The 16712-nt window shown below is 39.5% G+C and overlaps 1 protein-coding gene across 5 annotated transcripts in view; it reads left to right on the top strand.

Moving 5' to 3' along the window:
* COL15A1 (collagen type XV alpha 1 chain) overlaps positions 1-16712 on the top strand; it is a 202593-nt gene that overhangs the window by 134893 nt on the left and 50988 nt on the right. For all 5 annotated transcript variants that reach the window (XM_078377611.1, XM_020806775.3, XM_073003912.2 and 2 more), the window contains 4 exons: positions 5408-5476; positions 8913-8957; positions 11622-11666; positions 15584-15646. In XM_078377611.1, coding sequence (XP_078233737.1) covers positions 5408-5476; positions 8913-8957; positions 11622-11666; positions 15584-15646 — 222 coding nt within the window. The remainder of the gene's footprint in view (positions 1-5407; positions 5477-8912; positions 8958-11621; positions 11667-15583; positions 15647-16712) is intronic.

Below are 16712 nucleotides of genomic sequence, written 5' to 3'. Positions count from 1 at the left end.
TCTTATTTGAATGCAGAAAGAGTGTTTTGCTTTGTCAATGATGTGGCAGGCAGAGTTTGCAGAAGATACCCATTTGAATCAAGTAGGGCTCCGCTTGCATTAAGAGGGTGCTACATACCTCCCTACATAAGCTCTGTCAGTATTGAAGCAGTCACACAACAGAACATTGCATGAATGGAAGGGAAGAACAGGATATTTGCTACTGCGATTAGAAAGACAAAGTCATGGTTGACAAGACTATTAGTCATGATGGATATTCACCCCTCAGTATTGAACGCAATGACTAACAACAATTATCTGTCATCAAGTTAAGTTAGACCTATAGCAACCCTTTCTAGAGCTTTCTAGGTATACAATATAAGTGGTTTTCATTGCCATCTTCTTTTTGCAGGGGTTATACTCTGGGGCCATGTAGCTTGCTCATTGTATCTTATGTGGAAACCTGCAGAGATCAAGCCCAAAATGAGAAAGATGTACCAAAAACATTGCAGAGGGGCAAGTAGGGAAAATAGGCATGGAAAAGCGTAACTCACATTTCCAGATAATATCCTCTTGGTAAAAGGGCACTATCAGAACCACCATGAATTTAGTTGTGAATTGGGAATTGTCACAGATAGCAACAGGGAACAAAGACTATAGAAATCTTATGAGTAGAGTCTTAAAATTATGCTTTTTAAAAGTTGCACAGAGTCCCATCTGGCCCTTTTCATACCATCCAACACAAATACGGGGTAGGGAGTTCAGGACCATGCAAAGTGGCATATGGAAACTAGAACTTTCACAAGGGAAAATTAGCTCTAATGCTAATCTCAATAGTGACTGACTAGTCCTCGCCCAGCTTTTGGTGAACAAAGAAAACATACTAAAGATTCTGCAATAAAATAGTGTAGGCTGGGAGAGCAATGCATGGGGAGGTGGTTGCTTTAGGTTTATACAGTCTTATGAGATGGTCAAGAGATCTGGCCAGTTTAAACAAATCAGCTTTCAATCCATGACTTCGGAGCATGGGAGTCACTAGGGGGAAAAATCTCAAGCTGTAGGAAGAGGCTACAGAAGTTTAAGACCTTAATATCATTACAACTTGCAGTGGAAATGTTAGCTGTTGATTGCCTGACCATTCCTTCCATTCAGGTCTGATACTTTTAATTCAATTTCATAGATTGCTTCTATAGTGCCGTGCATCAGAAAATAACTGGCTTTTTGGAAACATCTGCTCCAAACTTGTGGGTTGAGAAAGAAAATGGAATCAAAGCAGTGGCAATAGTGCCTGAGTCTGGGAATATGCACTAGGCTACTGAGTAGCACATAATTTGGGCTGCATGCTTATTTGTTGTGTGCAAGAGGTGCCTTAGGTAACATTTTGCCTTGTTGTGCTGTGTTGCATCTGCTATTATCAGTCAGGAGTCAGCATTTAAATACTGAGCAAGAGGAAAATGAACCTAGATTTTACTTGTACTTATACTTGCCAAAACAACAGTATATCTTGTAGAAGGCATTGGGGGTAATGAAAGTGACGTTCTACTTATGTATAACAAACATTGGGGTTTTATGGGCTCTTTTACGGGGGGGGGGACATCACCATCTAGACACTAATAATAGCATGGTTGGGAAAGAACAGCAATGAAAGAAGATAAAATATAAGCTATTCCCTGATTCCTAGAAAACATGTAACCATTTTAATAGTCCAAAAGGCATAACAGTTCTCAACAGGACATTTTGTCTGGCGTTTTGAGAGGGGTGAGGGTAGAGAGAGAGAGAAGAATGGAGGGAAGGAGGGAGGAAGAAAGCTGAGTATCAGATTTCCTGAGGAATTGCTGAAGTTGTTCTTTCTTAGCTATTATATCAACAGATAACAGTCTGCTTTCATTTGTGGGTAACAATAACATCTCTCATTTCATACATTACCCTAGTGATGTTACACTGTGTACCACAGACAGCCCCTACCACTCTGGAAGAGACTGCAGGTCTGAGCTATGAAGGCAAAGCAAAATAAAGGAGAGCAAAAATGAAAAGGGAAAGAAAAGTGTGTGGCCCTTGTACACAATCCAAAGACAGAGGTGGATGATACCTTTATTAGACTACCATAAAATCAATACACAGACCTGTCTTTATTAATCAGGCTACCAAACGTCTGTGTGTATGTGTGAAGGAGTAACATCAGGGAGTGTGCCGTCCACTAGTGAAGAGAACGTTGTTATGAAGGAGGGAGTAGTGCTAAAAACAGAGGCAGTGAGAGAGAGAGAAAGCGCAGGAGAATGTGTGAGAGCGCGGGAAGGTGGGAGGTTTGAAGTAAGTTTGGTGGAGGAGGGAAAAGATGTGATAGGTGAAGAGCAAGAGTTGTCCGTTTGGGAAGAGGAGATAAATGACAGCGGTGAACGATGCTACAAGGTAGAAATTGAGATATGGAAGAGGAAGAGAGAGCTGGAGAAGTTGCGTGACTATGAAAGGGTTAAAACCCAAGAGTTGTTGAGAGATTTTCCCCACCTGCGTGTGGGAGGTTTATTGCCTGACCCTGTACCTAAGGAGAGCGAAACGCTGCACATAGAGCCACATAGAGTCCAGCCGGACACGCGACACAACACACCACCTCTGGAAGAGGACTGGGCACGGCACCCATGCTGTGGGACCATTTGTGCGGTGAAGAGTGCTCCCCTTCGGAGTTCGACCAACGCGAAGAGGTTTGGTCCTGCACCCCTTTGGCTTCTGGTGGGGAAAAGATGAGTTCAGAGATGGACAGTTTTGGCCTGTTGCCTGATATGAGTCTGTTAGATCCGTTTTCGAATAATGTTGAACCGTTAAATGTTAATAAACCAGAAGTTGTTAAGGTAAAGAAGATGACTCCTCTCCTTCTTCCTGACCTAGATGAGGAACCCCCTACCCCGAAAAGTGAACCCATTTACAGTATGTTGCAGAAGAAATGTTTTTTAAAAAAGCCAACAACCCACCATGCAAGTACTGGGTCAGGCTTCTCTGCTTAAAGCACATTTCAAAACGGGTAGCTGCAGTCTCAAGTCAGAGATGTACATTTCAGATTCAGCTTCTAGTGGTATGAATTGGAACATCTCTTCCAGTCACAAGATGTTTCTATAGGAAGTGCAGTCTCGCTTATCAAACGCAACACTCCTGTGCAGACTTAATTGGGAGGTAGTCCTATTAAGTGTAGTGAAACTTACTTCTGTGTAAGTATGTGTTGCATTTTATTCCATGACTGCTTCAGAGCTGTGACTAGATGTAGTAGAATGTTCTAGGTATTCTGCAGCTAGTGGTATTAGGATAATGTGAGGGGATCTACAAAGTTAATTGTTTTTTCAGTTACACGTGGATATATGAGAACTAGAGAGGTGAATCGCTCAGCTTCTTGTTCTGTCCAAAGAAGAGAGGAAAATCTCGCAGCTTCTCCTTCTCCCCTTGTCTTCTCATTCTGAGATTTTCTCCTTCAAGATTTCTTTGGAGAGAAGTTTTGCTGGAAACCTTTTTTGGATTTCTCTGCTGTCTTGCAGCATTTCTTACATGAAAGAAAAACAGCTTCTTGTAGTTGTTCATTTTAAAAGATTAGCACTATGTTTGAAACCTTCCCATCTCAGCCCTCCCACTACAAATCTCCCTTGGAAATCATCTTTCACGTCTGTTTAAAAAATGGTGCAGGCACCCTTTAAACATGATCCTCTGTGTTGGAGTGTTCAGTTTTGTTTCTTTGGTTGGTTTATGGATTGGCAATAACACCAAAAGCTTCCTACCAGGAAGATTTGGTTGCCTGGATTGGACTGTATTCTGTGAAGAACACAATAGGGGGAAAGTGTGTGTGTGTTGGGGGGAACCGGATGGTTATCAGAGGTGGCAGAAAATCTCTTTGATGCACAGAAAGTATCATTAGGACTCCTTTTTATTTATTTATTTTTTATTTGTTCGATTTATATCCTGCCCATCTGGTATATTCTGCCACTCTGGGCGGCTTATTTATTTTATTTGTTCGATTGTATGCCAAATGTCACTGAGAATGAGGCATTTTCTGAGAAAACATCCCATTCCTAATGACAGCTGTCTTGTGGTAAAAGTAATCCTGAGACAGTAAGTGTAAGTCCTGTGGCTGAATGGAAAAGTATAAGACTGAATCAAACTGGTACAGTAATTCCAAATAGAGTAGACCCATTATTGTATGAGGATTGTAGAAGTGTTGACTCACCACCTAGCAAGTAACTCAGTAGGTGTACTGTATTTGGGACTAGGAACTGAATTTACGATATAATCCTGTGTAAAGTACCCGTTTTTTTCAAAAACAGATCACTTGTTTATGTTTTAGGGAAAAAATATGCATTCTGGTTTGAGAAGCTCAGCTTTCAAGCAGAAATGCAGGAATTATTTGTGAAATGAGGGGTTCTTTTATTATGTTTTGAAATAATGGAACGTTAAGCATTTTATAAATAATATTGGAGAGGAAGGCATTCCCAGCAATAGGGTACAGCCTTGAAAGGAGACAATCCTTCATTGCCTGTTATCAGTAGTCAAAAAAAAAAAAAATTCTAGCAGGAACAAGAAAGACCTTTGACCAGAACTTTGTGGAACCAAAGCCATTTTACAGAAGCCAACAATAGGCTAGGTAGTTTGCTGGTTTCAGAGAACTCGGTACCCATCAGAGGAATATGTGACCATAGGAATACATGAAGAAAAACAGTTCTGGACTTGTTTTGAAGACCACGAGTGTGGTGTAGTGGATATAGTGACAGACCAGGACTCTGGAGAACATGGCTCGAATCCCCACTTGGCCATGGAAACTCACTGGTGGAGTGGAACTGGGAAAACCACTCCTGAAATATCTCACTTACCTTAAAAGCCCTATTAGGGTTGCTATAAATTGGTTCTGACTTGATAGCAGAGAACAAGAACAACAACTTGTTTTAATGATACATCTTGGAGCAGCTATGGGTCCCCTTCTTTACTCAGCCATAGAACCTGGCAGTTCAGGCAGAGGGAAGTGAATGCAGATGGGATTCCTCTGTTTCCATCCTCATCAGCAGAGGAAAATATAATGTATGCCCATTGTGTTATTTGAATAAACATTTTCAGGATGTTCTGCGTGCACAAATGATCTATCTTTCTTTGTAGCATTGTGCAGAATGGGCGTCATTCAAATACTGTCAGCTTAGTGGAATGAGAACTAATGAGATTCCCCAGCTTTGGAATTTTCAGAGACTGTGTCCATTCTTCCATGTTATCACCATTTTCTTACATCAGAAGTTCATATTGATTGTATTTCAGTTATATGTAGTGGTGTGCTAAGGACAGAAGGTTTCAAATAAATGTTTGAAAGTACAGTATGCTTTATATGTCTAATAACCCACTTTAGAAACTTTCTCACTTGTTCTAAATAAAGATGAAAGCAAGATTATTTTTCTTTTCTTTTTATTAGGATATGGAAGGATCAGGATTCACTGATTTATCCAGTGAACCGCAAATACCGGGATCCAGAAGGCCAAATGTAAGTGAAGTTGATATTAACAGTGTCACACTTTCTAAGATCTGAAATCTTTTAAGTGTTTTCAAACTAATCTCTGCGTAGTTGGCTTGTGTTAAAATATTGACTCTTTTTATTTTCTCTGTAGCATTTCATTCTTCTACTGTTTATAACATTTAATCATGTAGCCGCAGCTACATCCTGTCTCAGAAGTCTCAAAAGCAGACCTCACAATCTGGTTTCGGGACTTCCGTGAATGGAAGAGACCACAGTCATTGCGAAAGGAATGATTTAGTGAAAGTTCTTGAATAGAATCGGGAATGACATCACTCTCCCCAAACTCACAGAGTTAATTTTTTCCCCATCTGAGTTCTTTCAAGTGAATCTGCTCTCTATTTCAAGTGACAGTTGAAAAGAAGATTGTATGTTTTGAGGAGGATTTAATTAAAACCTGCTGGCACAGGCAAATGGTTTCTTATACTTGTTGGTACTACAGTTATGCTAGTCTTCCCTCAGCTGGAATAGCAACCATCCATTGAGACAGTCTTAATCCAAATGGTAGGATTATGGGTCTGTTATTGTGCAGTTCTCTGGCTGCATTCACACAACATGGGTGTGGTGGGGAGATGATGCCATTTTCTATTTGTAACCCTCCTGTTTTGCCTACTGTAGCTTCCAACTTTTTTTGTGAGAGAAAATCTGTTAAAGAAGAAAAAGCAAACTAGCTCTACAGTGTCTTTTGATTTGGTGCTTTCATTTGGTAGAGCTAGTATCTCTCGGTCTGGAAGCACCGGATGTTAAATAAAAGAGAGTGCTGTTTCTGACCCTAGTTGAACTCCTGACTCCTGGCTCCACATCCAAGTGCTCCATCACACTGAGCTATCCACCCAACTAATCCTATGCTATCCAGATTTGAGAATGAAAAAGTGAGTAAGCCACCATAAAGGAAAAATACATATGCAAAAGTAGTGTACAAAGCAAGGAACATCAGTGCTCAGAACATTCTAGGGCTAATATACTGCTTATACACAGAAATAGGCATTATGCCAAACATGTTACACAGAAGAGTCGAGACAAAGAGTCTATAAATACAAATAATGTCAGTTATGATAAACCTTCTTGAACAACAGTCAGTTGGTGGGGAAAAAACACAGGAGTTGATGCCAGAAACAGATTTTAGAGCTCTCCCATAAATAAAGCTGAAGGCATGTTAATGTTGCAGGGAGGAAACTGAGGTACTCTTTCAGGTCTGTGAAATCAGACATCAAAGGAATTCTATGGTTAAATCCTGAAGGCTCTTCACCAAACAAAATAGGCTAATTTGCATGTTCCCATAGCAGCCTCATGGGCAACCCCATATAAAGAATGTTATTGTAGTGTAATCTAAAAAACTACCACTGCATGTTGAGGGACCCAATGTCAAGGTAGAGGCACAGTTGGGCAATCCGCCTCAGGTGGAAAAAGGCAGAATGGACCACAGACACTACCAGGGGCTCCACTGATAGCACTGGGTCCGAAAGTATGCCCAGAATGTGAACCTCATCCGTAGCAGAGAGAGTAGCCTCCCCAAAGGAGAGGTCATTGACCCCAAGAGAGGCCCGGAAAGAGAAGACCAGAAACTGGATCTTCTCGGTTGTTGCTCCTCACCTCTGAAATGAACTTCTGCCCAAAATTCACCCGACCCCTTCACTGGGAATTTTAAAGAGATCTTTGAAAACACGTCTGTTTAGATAGGCTTTTCCAGATATTACATCAACAGAGTGCAGTGGTTCTTTTAGCACTTAAATTATCTTCTCTACCACCTTGCCTTTATTAATTGTTTTTTATTCTGTTTTTTTTTAGTTTAAGTGTATTGATATGTTTAATTTGAGTTTTTGTATTGTTATTATGTTTTGAAGTGTTATTTGTTGTTTTACCATGTTTTTAACCTCCCAGAGTAGCCTCGGCAGCTAGATGGACAGTATAGAAGTTGAATGAATGAATGAATGAATGAATGAATGAATGAATGGATGGATGGATGGATGAATGAATGAATGAATGAATGAATGAATGAATGAATATGGCAACTCTTTTCAGGATTTTCCAGGTAGAAAATACTCAGAAGTAGTTTACCATTCCCTTTTTGGGGGAGCACCCTGGAACTGTGCAGTTTGCCCAAGGCCACACAAAGTGGCTCTACTCACAGGAGGCATACTGGGGAATCAAACTCCCAATCTCTGGCTCTGCACATCAGATGCCTAAACCACTGAGCTAGCCAACCAGCAAAAATACAGAAAGAGAAGCCTTATCTATCTATCTATCTATCTATCTATCTATCTATCTATCTATCTATCTATCTATCTATCTATCTATCTATCTATCTATCTATCTATCTATCTATCTATCTATCTATCTATCTATCTATCTATCTATCTATCTATCTATCTATCTATCTATCTATCTATCTATCTATCTATCGTTGGTGAAACACTTGTAATATTGACACATATTGGTGTATATTCTGATTCTTACATGTTATGTCTGATACTTTCAAAGTTCCACTGTCTTTAGTTGTGAATCACAGTAAAGCCACTATTTATTATAACAAGTATTACAAAACTGTCCTTTAGCAAGTACCTCAGCATTTCTTTAGAAGCAGTTTCTTTCAAGATTTGTGGGTGGAGAAGCAAACAAATTGGTATGTTCTAAGGCAAAATGCGAGTCAGCCAACACAGAAATTGAACAGCAGTTTGCCAGATAATTATATGTTTATCTACTTCTAGAGAAATTGTCCAGACAAGGTATTTTAACAAAGATACGTGCAATCTAATAGCAGGTGTAGGGAGTTATAGAGAAATTGACATTAGCAGAGGGAAACTTTTCAATCTTTTAATCTCCATCAATTTGTTTTGGCTCAAAATCTTCTTTCTGATGCAGTTTTATCAACAAAATAATATTATACCCTTTTCTTTGCATTTGGGAAGTGGGGATATGATTATGGGTGAAAAAACAGCCTATGTGGATGTGGTTATGTATCCCCTTCTACTGTCATTCTTCCCCTCCTAACCATAGCCCCCCATGCTTTTATTCACTTTTTTTGGGGGGTTACTGTTATATATATCTAATGTGCCCTATGCATTCTTTATTTTTAAAAGTTCACTTTTTTAAAAAGTTCACTTTTGAGGTGAGAAGACCTTTCAGGAGAGGATTCCACAACAAGACACTTTCCATTGATGTTGTTGCTACTTTATATTTCTGGCTAATATTGGTACATTTAAAAAAAAACAATGTTGATGTTGTTTATTTTATCCAATATGTAAGACACAATAGTTATTTCAGTTCATGCATATCCAGTGTTATACTCTTTAACAACTGGGATATGTGGTCGAACCTTTAGAACTTTGTAAAAGCTAATGTTCAGTTGAGGTTGTAGATTGATCAACAAGTTGTGTCTTTCTTAACATATAATGTTTTATTTTAGGGTCCAGCTGGAGAACCAGGTCTACCAGGGCCAATGGGACCAAAGGTAATTCATGCTGCTCAGTATTTGAAAGCTACAGTGTCGTGATCATTATCATAGGAATGTATTTTGACAGATGCAAAGTACTTTACCTATTTGTTGTTTTTGTTGTTGTTCAGAAATACCAGGCACAGTCAACCAAAATTATAAAAACATTGACTGGTATTATATAACAGATACAAGTTTTAACAATAAACCTAAGTATCTGTTAAATATTAGTGCAGTATGTATGCTGTTCCAGTTAGGGGCAAATCAGTTGAACGAATTTTTCAACACAAAGATGGTATAGAACTTCTCATAGTTTGTTATAAAATTTACCATTGCAATTAATTTACTAATTATTCTTTCACTTATTTATAGTAGGTACTTGCAAGTTAGTATCCATATCATCTACATTAGTCCAAATTCAGGAGTATCCTCATTGATATCCAAGTCTCTAGAATTCGAAGCCACATACCATCAATTAATCTTTTTCCCTTTTTGACAAAAAGTCCGGTAAGAACTTCCCAAAAAAATGTAGGCAGGTATTAATCCAGCTGTGTGGCAATGAATCAAGTACGTTTTATAGTCCACCCAGACTATCTTAAGATTCATTTTTCATGGGTTTTTTCCCTTTTAATTTGGGGGGGGGAATAAAATGATTGTATCATTTTATCAATAAGCAGCTGATCTTTTGTGTCTCTTGACTTTTTAATATTCCCTTTCTGTTCAGTTGGGTATAGGGAGTTTTCAATTAAGTAATTATATATTGATCTTGCAAGTACTCCTGTGAGGACTGTGAACATTGTTGGAAGGCACGTGATTGGTCGATAATTACTGGGTTCATTGACCTTTTGATGATCTTTTTAAATTCACCTGCACCAATGGGAGCTGTTGGGAGGCGGAACCAGAGAAATCAGGAGGGGGAGGGGAGTCAGTTTAAGTCATAGAGGAGTGCAGTCAGTTTAAGTCATAGAGGAGAGTCTGATGTAAGAGGGGACTGAGAGTCAGAGATGAGAGTCGGAAGTAGAAGTTAGGGAAAGAGAAAATTATGTTTCACAACCAGATGACCATGACCCTTTATGCTTGCAACACATGGTAATTAAGCATATAGCAATGCTGGGGTAACTCATAAATTGTTGAGAGATTGAAATTACAAGCTCATGTTAGATACCAAAGCTAGGAGGAATTTTGGTGCTGTGCATTGTTGTCCTGTCACTGGTGTAATAAAATCCTGGTATATTCCTATCGTTTCCTGTGAAGAGCTCTTCTGTCTTGTCAGCTTTTGTCTGAGCTGCTCAATTTCCTTACCTTCCAGGCTTTCTTGTCACCATCTACATTGGTCCAATTTGCTTTCTGTTATAACTTGCAGGAATTTGAAGATGAGATCCCAGTGTGTTTCTATGCATCCACATTATACTTACGATTCTGATGTCTGGACCCTAAGCATGCAAATTAGTGGCCCTTCTAACAATGACACATACTCTTTCTAGGAAAAGAGAATATTTGTGATAGCACGTATCTATCCTTCCCCAGAGTGTCTGCAACTATTATTCCTGTGATGTTGTGTGGAGAAGATCAAGGAAATGGACTAGCTTTTGTTCTGTCATCCTGGAGAAAGAGATTAGGACTGGATTAATTTTGGGGGTTCTGTTTGAAATAAATATTTTCCCAGTTTGTAGCAACACAAAGATAATTTGTGTTGTGTTGTGTAGTGAATCATCATTAACGGCGGCCCCAGTCTAAAGTTAGGCATTGCTAATAGCAACTGAACCCAAAACTTTCAAAAGGGCCTTGTCACCATTCACGTCGGCTGAATTGGAACCTGAAGAGATCTTTCTGTTCAGGCAAGCTTTCGCTCAGTGACTGGCTACCTGAGTGTGACTTTTAGATGGATTGTTATGTATCACTGCTTTGACTTTGTTTTTAGTATTGCTTGTGTTTACCATCTCTCAGACTTGTGCTTGTTTGTTCCTTTTTAATATTTGCACACTTATTGTTTTAGGTTTAATATTATCTCTTAATGACATTAGCTGCCTCTTTATACTCAATGTTCTTAGCTTTAAATATTGTCTTTTGATGACATAAACCACCATTGTCTACTCATTGCTTTCAGCTTTAAATATTGTCTTTAAATGATGTAAGCTACCTTGGGTTTAAAATGTTTTAAATAAATAAATAAACAACGAATCTATTCAAATAGAATTGTCCATCTGTTGGCCTGTGGCTAGATTGTCAATATTACAAATTCTGGAACCCACTGTTCTAGTCCTGCTGCAGTTGCTACACGTCCTGCCTACAAACCCTAAAGTTGCATGGTTTTATAACAATGTTTTTTATGTCTGTTTTTGTGCCAGATGTGAGAAGATCAATCAATAATCCCTGTTTTTAAGACAAAATTAATATTTTATGAGATAGACGGTTTCCCAACATCTACTCTTAAAGCACTGCAAGCTTTTCACATTTTCCTCTAATTTATAACCATGTTAAAATTCTTTTAAAAGGAGGAAAGATTCACAGAAATCAATATGTTTCAGCTCTTCTCAATAAATAGAAACACACAATGGTGTTTAGAATAAATTGGGATAGATTATGAATTAGTTGTATATAGTTTGGTGAAAGGAAGCTTCTTGTTTGCAGTTTCGTTACCTTAGTCTCAATATGAAAAGGATTCATATTTTTTTATTTCAGGGAGAAAAGGGAGACACAGGAGTGCAAGGTGTACCTGGCTTTAAGGTAGGACATTAATTAAATATGATTTCTAAGTTGACCAGCATTGAAATTAACACAAATATTTGTTTTCTAATAAAAATTAAACAGCTAGCTGAAATGTACAATATGTCTAGGATGAAGGAGGGATTTCCTCCCTTTTAGAGTTCAGCATTCCTTAAGGACAGTCATCCAGGGCCTACATACTGGCAGTGTGTAGAGAAGTAAGGAGGGGATGCATAGCGTGCCCAGTTCATGTGCTGCACTCTGAGAAAACGGTTCTTCTTTTCAGGGCACAGCATGGAAGCAAAATGATATGCCTAGAAAATATGCTAAGAGTTGTTATTCACATGTAGTGTAAGTATTCAGCTTGGAAAGGTTCTGGATGCTTTTCCCTATCTGTCAGTCAAGACCCAACTGTCTTTACACCCTAAAAATTGGGAAGAGTGAGCAGTTCATTACATTTATTCATTTTAGGAACCCTCAAAAGGAGACTTCTTTTTAGCAAGCATGAATTTGCTGTGCATCTACCTACAGAGAGGAATTATGTTGATACTTTATTACTCTGTGCTTAGAATACCTTGGAAAAGTTCTTTCTTTCTCAGTGCGCACACTTCCCCAGCTCATATGGCTACTAGTCCAACAGTAAATTTACCAAGATTTACCAAGATCTACTTCCTACTACCTCTTTCATCATTTACGTATGTATTCATACATTTTACTTACACCCCACTTTTCTCCCAGAAAAGAGTTCCAAGGTGGCTTTCTTACATTGGACTTTAAACATTTACTGTGTTTTGAGCTCTCTCTGAGTATCACACCCACACCCACACACCAGCGATAAAAACGAATTGGGTTTTTGCATTTCTAGGATTTACCCACTGATTAACAAGATCTGTTAGAATTAATCTTAAAATTGTGCCACTCTTGATTACACTCTATTAATGACACATTCTGTCATATAACAGCTTCTGCTTACTATAATTTAGCAAACAACAGGATGTAGATTCATACTTTTTTTCCATTCTGCTCTGCGTGTTTTGAATCCCTGACAAGCTGTCTGAGCCAGATTTTATAAACACATTTTGCTTAGAGTGTTGTCAACATAATAATTAATTAATATCAATTTGATATTAGCTGAGGAAAGCTGCTTTGAAACTTTACTAATCTCTTCAGTGCAGTACTGTAGTCAAGACTCTGCTTATGACTTGAGTCTGATCCTAGGCTCAGGTAGCCGGCTCGAGATTGACTCAGCCTTCCATCCCTCCAAGGACAGTAAATTGAGAACCCAGCTCACTGGAGGCAGGGGGCAATGTGTAGCCTGCATAATTAAAAATGGTGAACCACCCAGAGAGTGCTTTAAGTATTATAGTAAAGGTAAAGGTTCCCCTTGACATTTAGTCCAGTCGTGTCCGACTCTAGGGGGCGGTGCTCATCCTGTTTTTCAAGCCATAGAGCCAACGTTTGTCCGAGGACAGTTTTCCATTGTCATGTGGCCAGCGTGACTAGGGAACGCCATTTTACCTTCCCACCAAGGTGGTACCTATTTATCTACTCGCATTTACATGCTTGTGAATTGCTAGGTTGGCGAGGAGCTGGGACAAAGCGACAGGAACTCACTCCATTGTGTGAATTTGATCTTACGACTGCTGGTCTTCTGGCCTTGCAGCACAGAGGCTTCTGCAGTTTAGCCCGCAGCGCCAATATGTCCCTCTTAAGTATTATGGGTTGGCATATTAGTAGCACAATTTGGTTTTTTTGCTTCTCTTGTTTACTGTGTCTATACTTATGCAATATCTTTCAAGTTGTGCGGTTTTGGTCCAACTAAAATTACTGAATGATTTATCTTAATACATAACATACTCAAAAGGCAAGCAATATTTTCCATCAATGTATGTTTCATTAAGGGGTACAAGTTGAGGCATAGGAGGTTGTCACCTCCTCATTGTGGCTCCTCAGAAGCCGCAAGCACTTGAGCTGTTGGATGTTAATGGGAGAGTAAGGCTTGAGGTCTTTGGCAGGCAAAGAGGCTAACCTACAGCTTTCAGTTTGTTCTCCAGCTTATGTACCATGAACAAATAAAGATGTGGGTGAGGTCGTTGCCTAAATCTGTCCCCATGGACAAAGAAAGAATTAGAATCAAGTATATGTGTAGGTTTAGGGATATCTTATCAAAAGGACTCCATCTGAGAAATAATGGAGTGTCCTTAACCCATAGCTGTATATACACAAAAAGTGATGTCATTGGAACATGTTTATGACAGAAACACAGCAAAAGTCAAAGCTACAAGAGAAAATGTAATAAAGTGATAACTAAGTCCTAAGAAGTCTAGCCCCCTGCTTGGTTTGGAATGTAATGAGTGACTGCGCATTTATCAAAAAATGCTCCTCATTTTATTGAGAGTTCATATACTCATATCCGCAAGTATGAAGCCACCATTTATAATTTGAAAACAGATGCACCCATGCATTTCCTTTCATTTTCTACCCACAGCTGGAAATGAAATTGGAGATCAGTTGCCAGATGTACCAGGAAGAAAAGAGATGTCTTCACAGTTATTGTCATAAGCTAAAATAGACTAACATAGACTTGTGTGTTTGATAGTTTGAGAATGAAATCTGCCTTTGAATCAGGTGGAAGAGACTCCAAGGGCCATTGAGTCTACCCTTGCTAAAGCTAGAATCTTAACAGAGAGGTTGGGGACCTCCATCACACAGTCCAGATCCAGACCTCAAGCTGTCATGATCTGGACTATGGAGGCATCTCCATACTTCCACCCCTACCTAAGCACCAACCCTACATAATCCACAACCCTTCCTTGTGAGCGTTCATTACTCCCATTATCCCAAAACAGACAGAAACACTAATCAGGACACAGGCAAGCAAACATGGGAATATAAACCACAGAGCAGGGCAAAATACCCTACCTAAGGATGTTCTAGCTGGTACCCTCTTTGTACCTTAGGGCAGCAAAGTGACCCACATGTGGAGAAAAATAATAGCATGTAGTTAGGATAAGATGGAAACTGAAAGGTCCTTTTACTCTCCTTCAGGATAACTTTTTGGGGCTGACTTGGTGCTTAGGATGTCCTTAGGGAAGACTCTTGGCATAGACAAACACTTCATTAGGACTTAGTCAAATGATTCTGAAATGACAGCTTTTTTTGCCTCAATGTGACTTCCTATACTCCAGTAGTCCCCAACCTTGGGCCTATAAATGTTCTTGGACTACAGCTCCCAGAAGCCTTCACTACCACCTCTGCTGGCCAGGATTTCTGGGAGTTGAAGTCCAAGAACATCTGGAGGCCCAAGGTTGGGGACCACTGCTATACTCCACTTAAATGTACTGGGTAGTACACGCTATTGCTACATTGGTGAAACAATGGCTATATGATCCTTGATAAATGGGTGAAAAGCCACCTTTCCTTCCTTCTTTCTTTCTTTCCTTCCTTCCTTCCTTCCTTCCTTCCTTCCTTCCTTCCTTCCTTCCTTCCTTCCTTCCTTCCTTCCTTCCTTCCATCCATCCATCCATCCATCCATCCATCCATCCATCCATCCATCCATCCATCCATCCATCCATCCATCCATCCATCCATCCATCCATTCATGAATGAAACAAAAATCTGTTCTCAGACCATGCTCTGGGTAATGAGGAGTGCAAGAAGTGACTGGGTCTGAATGCCCACACCACACACAAACCAATCCGTATGTACTAAGATCCCCTGCAACAACTCAGTCAAGCCCCTGCTCAAGACCTGAGTTTGATCCTGATGGGGTTCAGGGAGCTGGCTCTTCCTCCACTAGTTCCTCCACATTTATAAAACACGGGGGCACTGCTGTTGAATTTTTAGATATTCTGTGTCTAAATGGAGTTCTTGGGAGTGTGGTCATTCTCAAATCAATCTAGCTCTGATAATTTGGTTTTTCTTCTTCATTTCAATAGGGAGAAATGGGTGCAGAAGGAAGACCAGGATTTCCTGGAGTTGCTGGGCGTCCTGGAGATGCAGTGAGTATGCCCTGGCTTTCCTTTTTAAACATAATACTCGTATTGAAAATTGGAGCATAAGAACAAAGGATTGTAATTTTAGGTGTATATGATGGAAGTAGGCAAAGACATTTCAGCAAAGGATGGACAACATTTGACAACATGAGTCAAAAAGCCACTGATGGATATACTGAATATTAAATTTCAAAACAGAAGTGTATTTATGAGCATGCGGTATGGTTGTTTCCTTTGAATGTCTCACTTGTGAAAGCATGCAGCTTTGCATGGGTTGGAATATGCCTTAGTTTGATATGCCCAAATCTTTCATCATCATCATCATCATCTTAGAACTGCAGTACTGGAAGAAACCTTATGGAAGATAAAGTCCAGTCCCTGTCAAGGAGGCACAAGGGGGAATCGAACTCCCAATTTGTGGCACCACAGCCAGATACCTAAACTACTGAGCTAAGTAACATTACATAGCTATCAAAGCTGCAGGCATTGTGCACATCTTACACTGAGTGTAATCACAGTCACTGGCATCTCTAGGCTGGTCCCTTATTATGACATACCCTAAGCCTATGAGGGGGAATCTGCCCACTTTGTGGCTTGATGGAGGGGAGTCTTTTCCATAGGACAGGGAAGAGAAACCTTATAACTTGGTCCTTCAGACTACTCTCCCTTTCAGCTATAAACTGTACAGTAGATTGTATACCTATGTCTTCATCTAGTGACTGAAGATGTTATTGTATGCTTCAAACATGCATGCATTTACATTAATTAACATTATCTAATCAACCCATTAAAAAAACAAACCCACCAATAAATAATACTAAAATCTATGGTACTAGGTTATCCTTAGTTTGTGCACTGGGTTTCAGGTGTCAAGGATTTCACAATCTTGGAACTATTTGTGATGAACACATATTATCTTATGTAATCATAGATATCAGGTTTAATAGTTTTGTCAATATGATACAAATGGGCACACGTTCCTGTTTACTAAAGTAAACAGATTTTTGCCTTGGCCATGCATGCCTAGGACATTGCTTATGTTACTCAGCATGAAGAAGCAATGAATCAGCAC

The sequence above is a fragment of the Pogona vitticeps genome, chromosome 6 (assembly GCF_051106095.1).
Source record: "Pogona vitticeps strain Pit_001003342236 chromosome 6, PviZW2.1, whole genome shotgun sequence".
Taxonomy (NCBI): Eukaryota; Metazoa; Chordata; class Lepidosauria; order Squamata; family Agamidae; genus Pogona; species Pogona vitticeps.
This window is presented reverse-complemented; position numbering and strand designations above follow the sequence as displayed.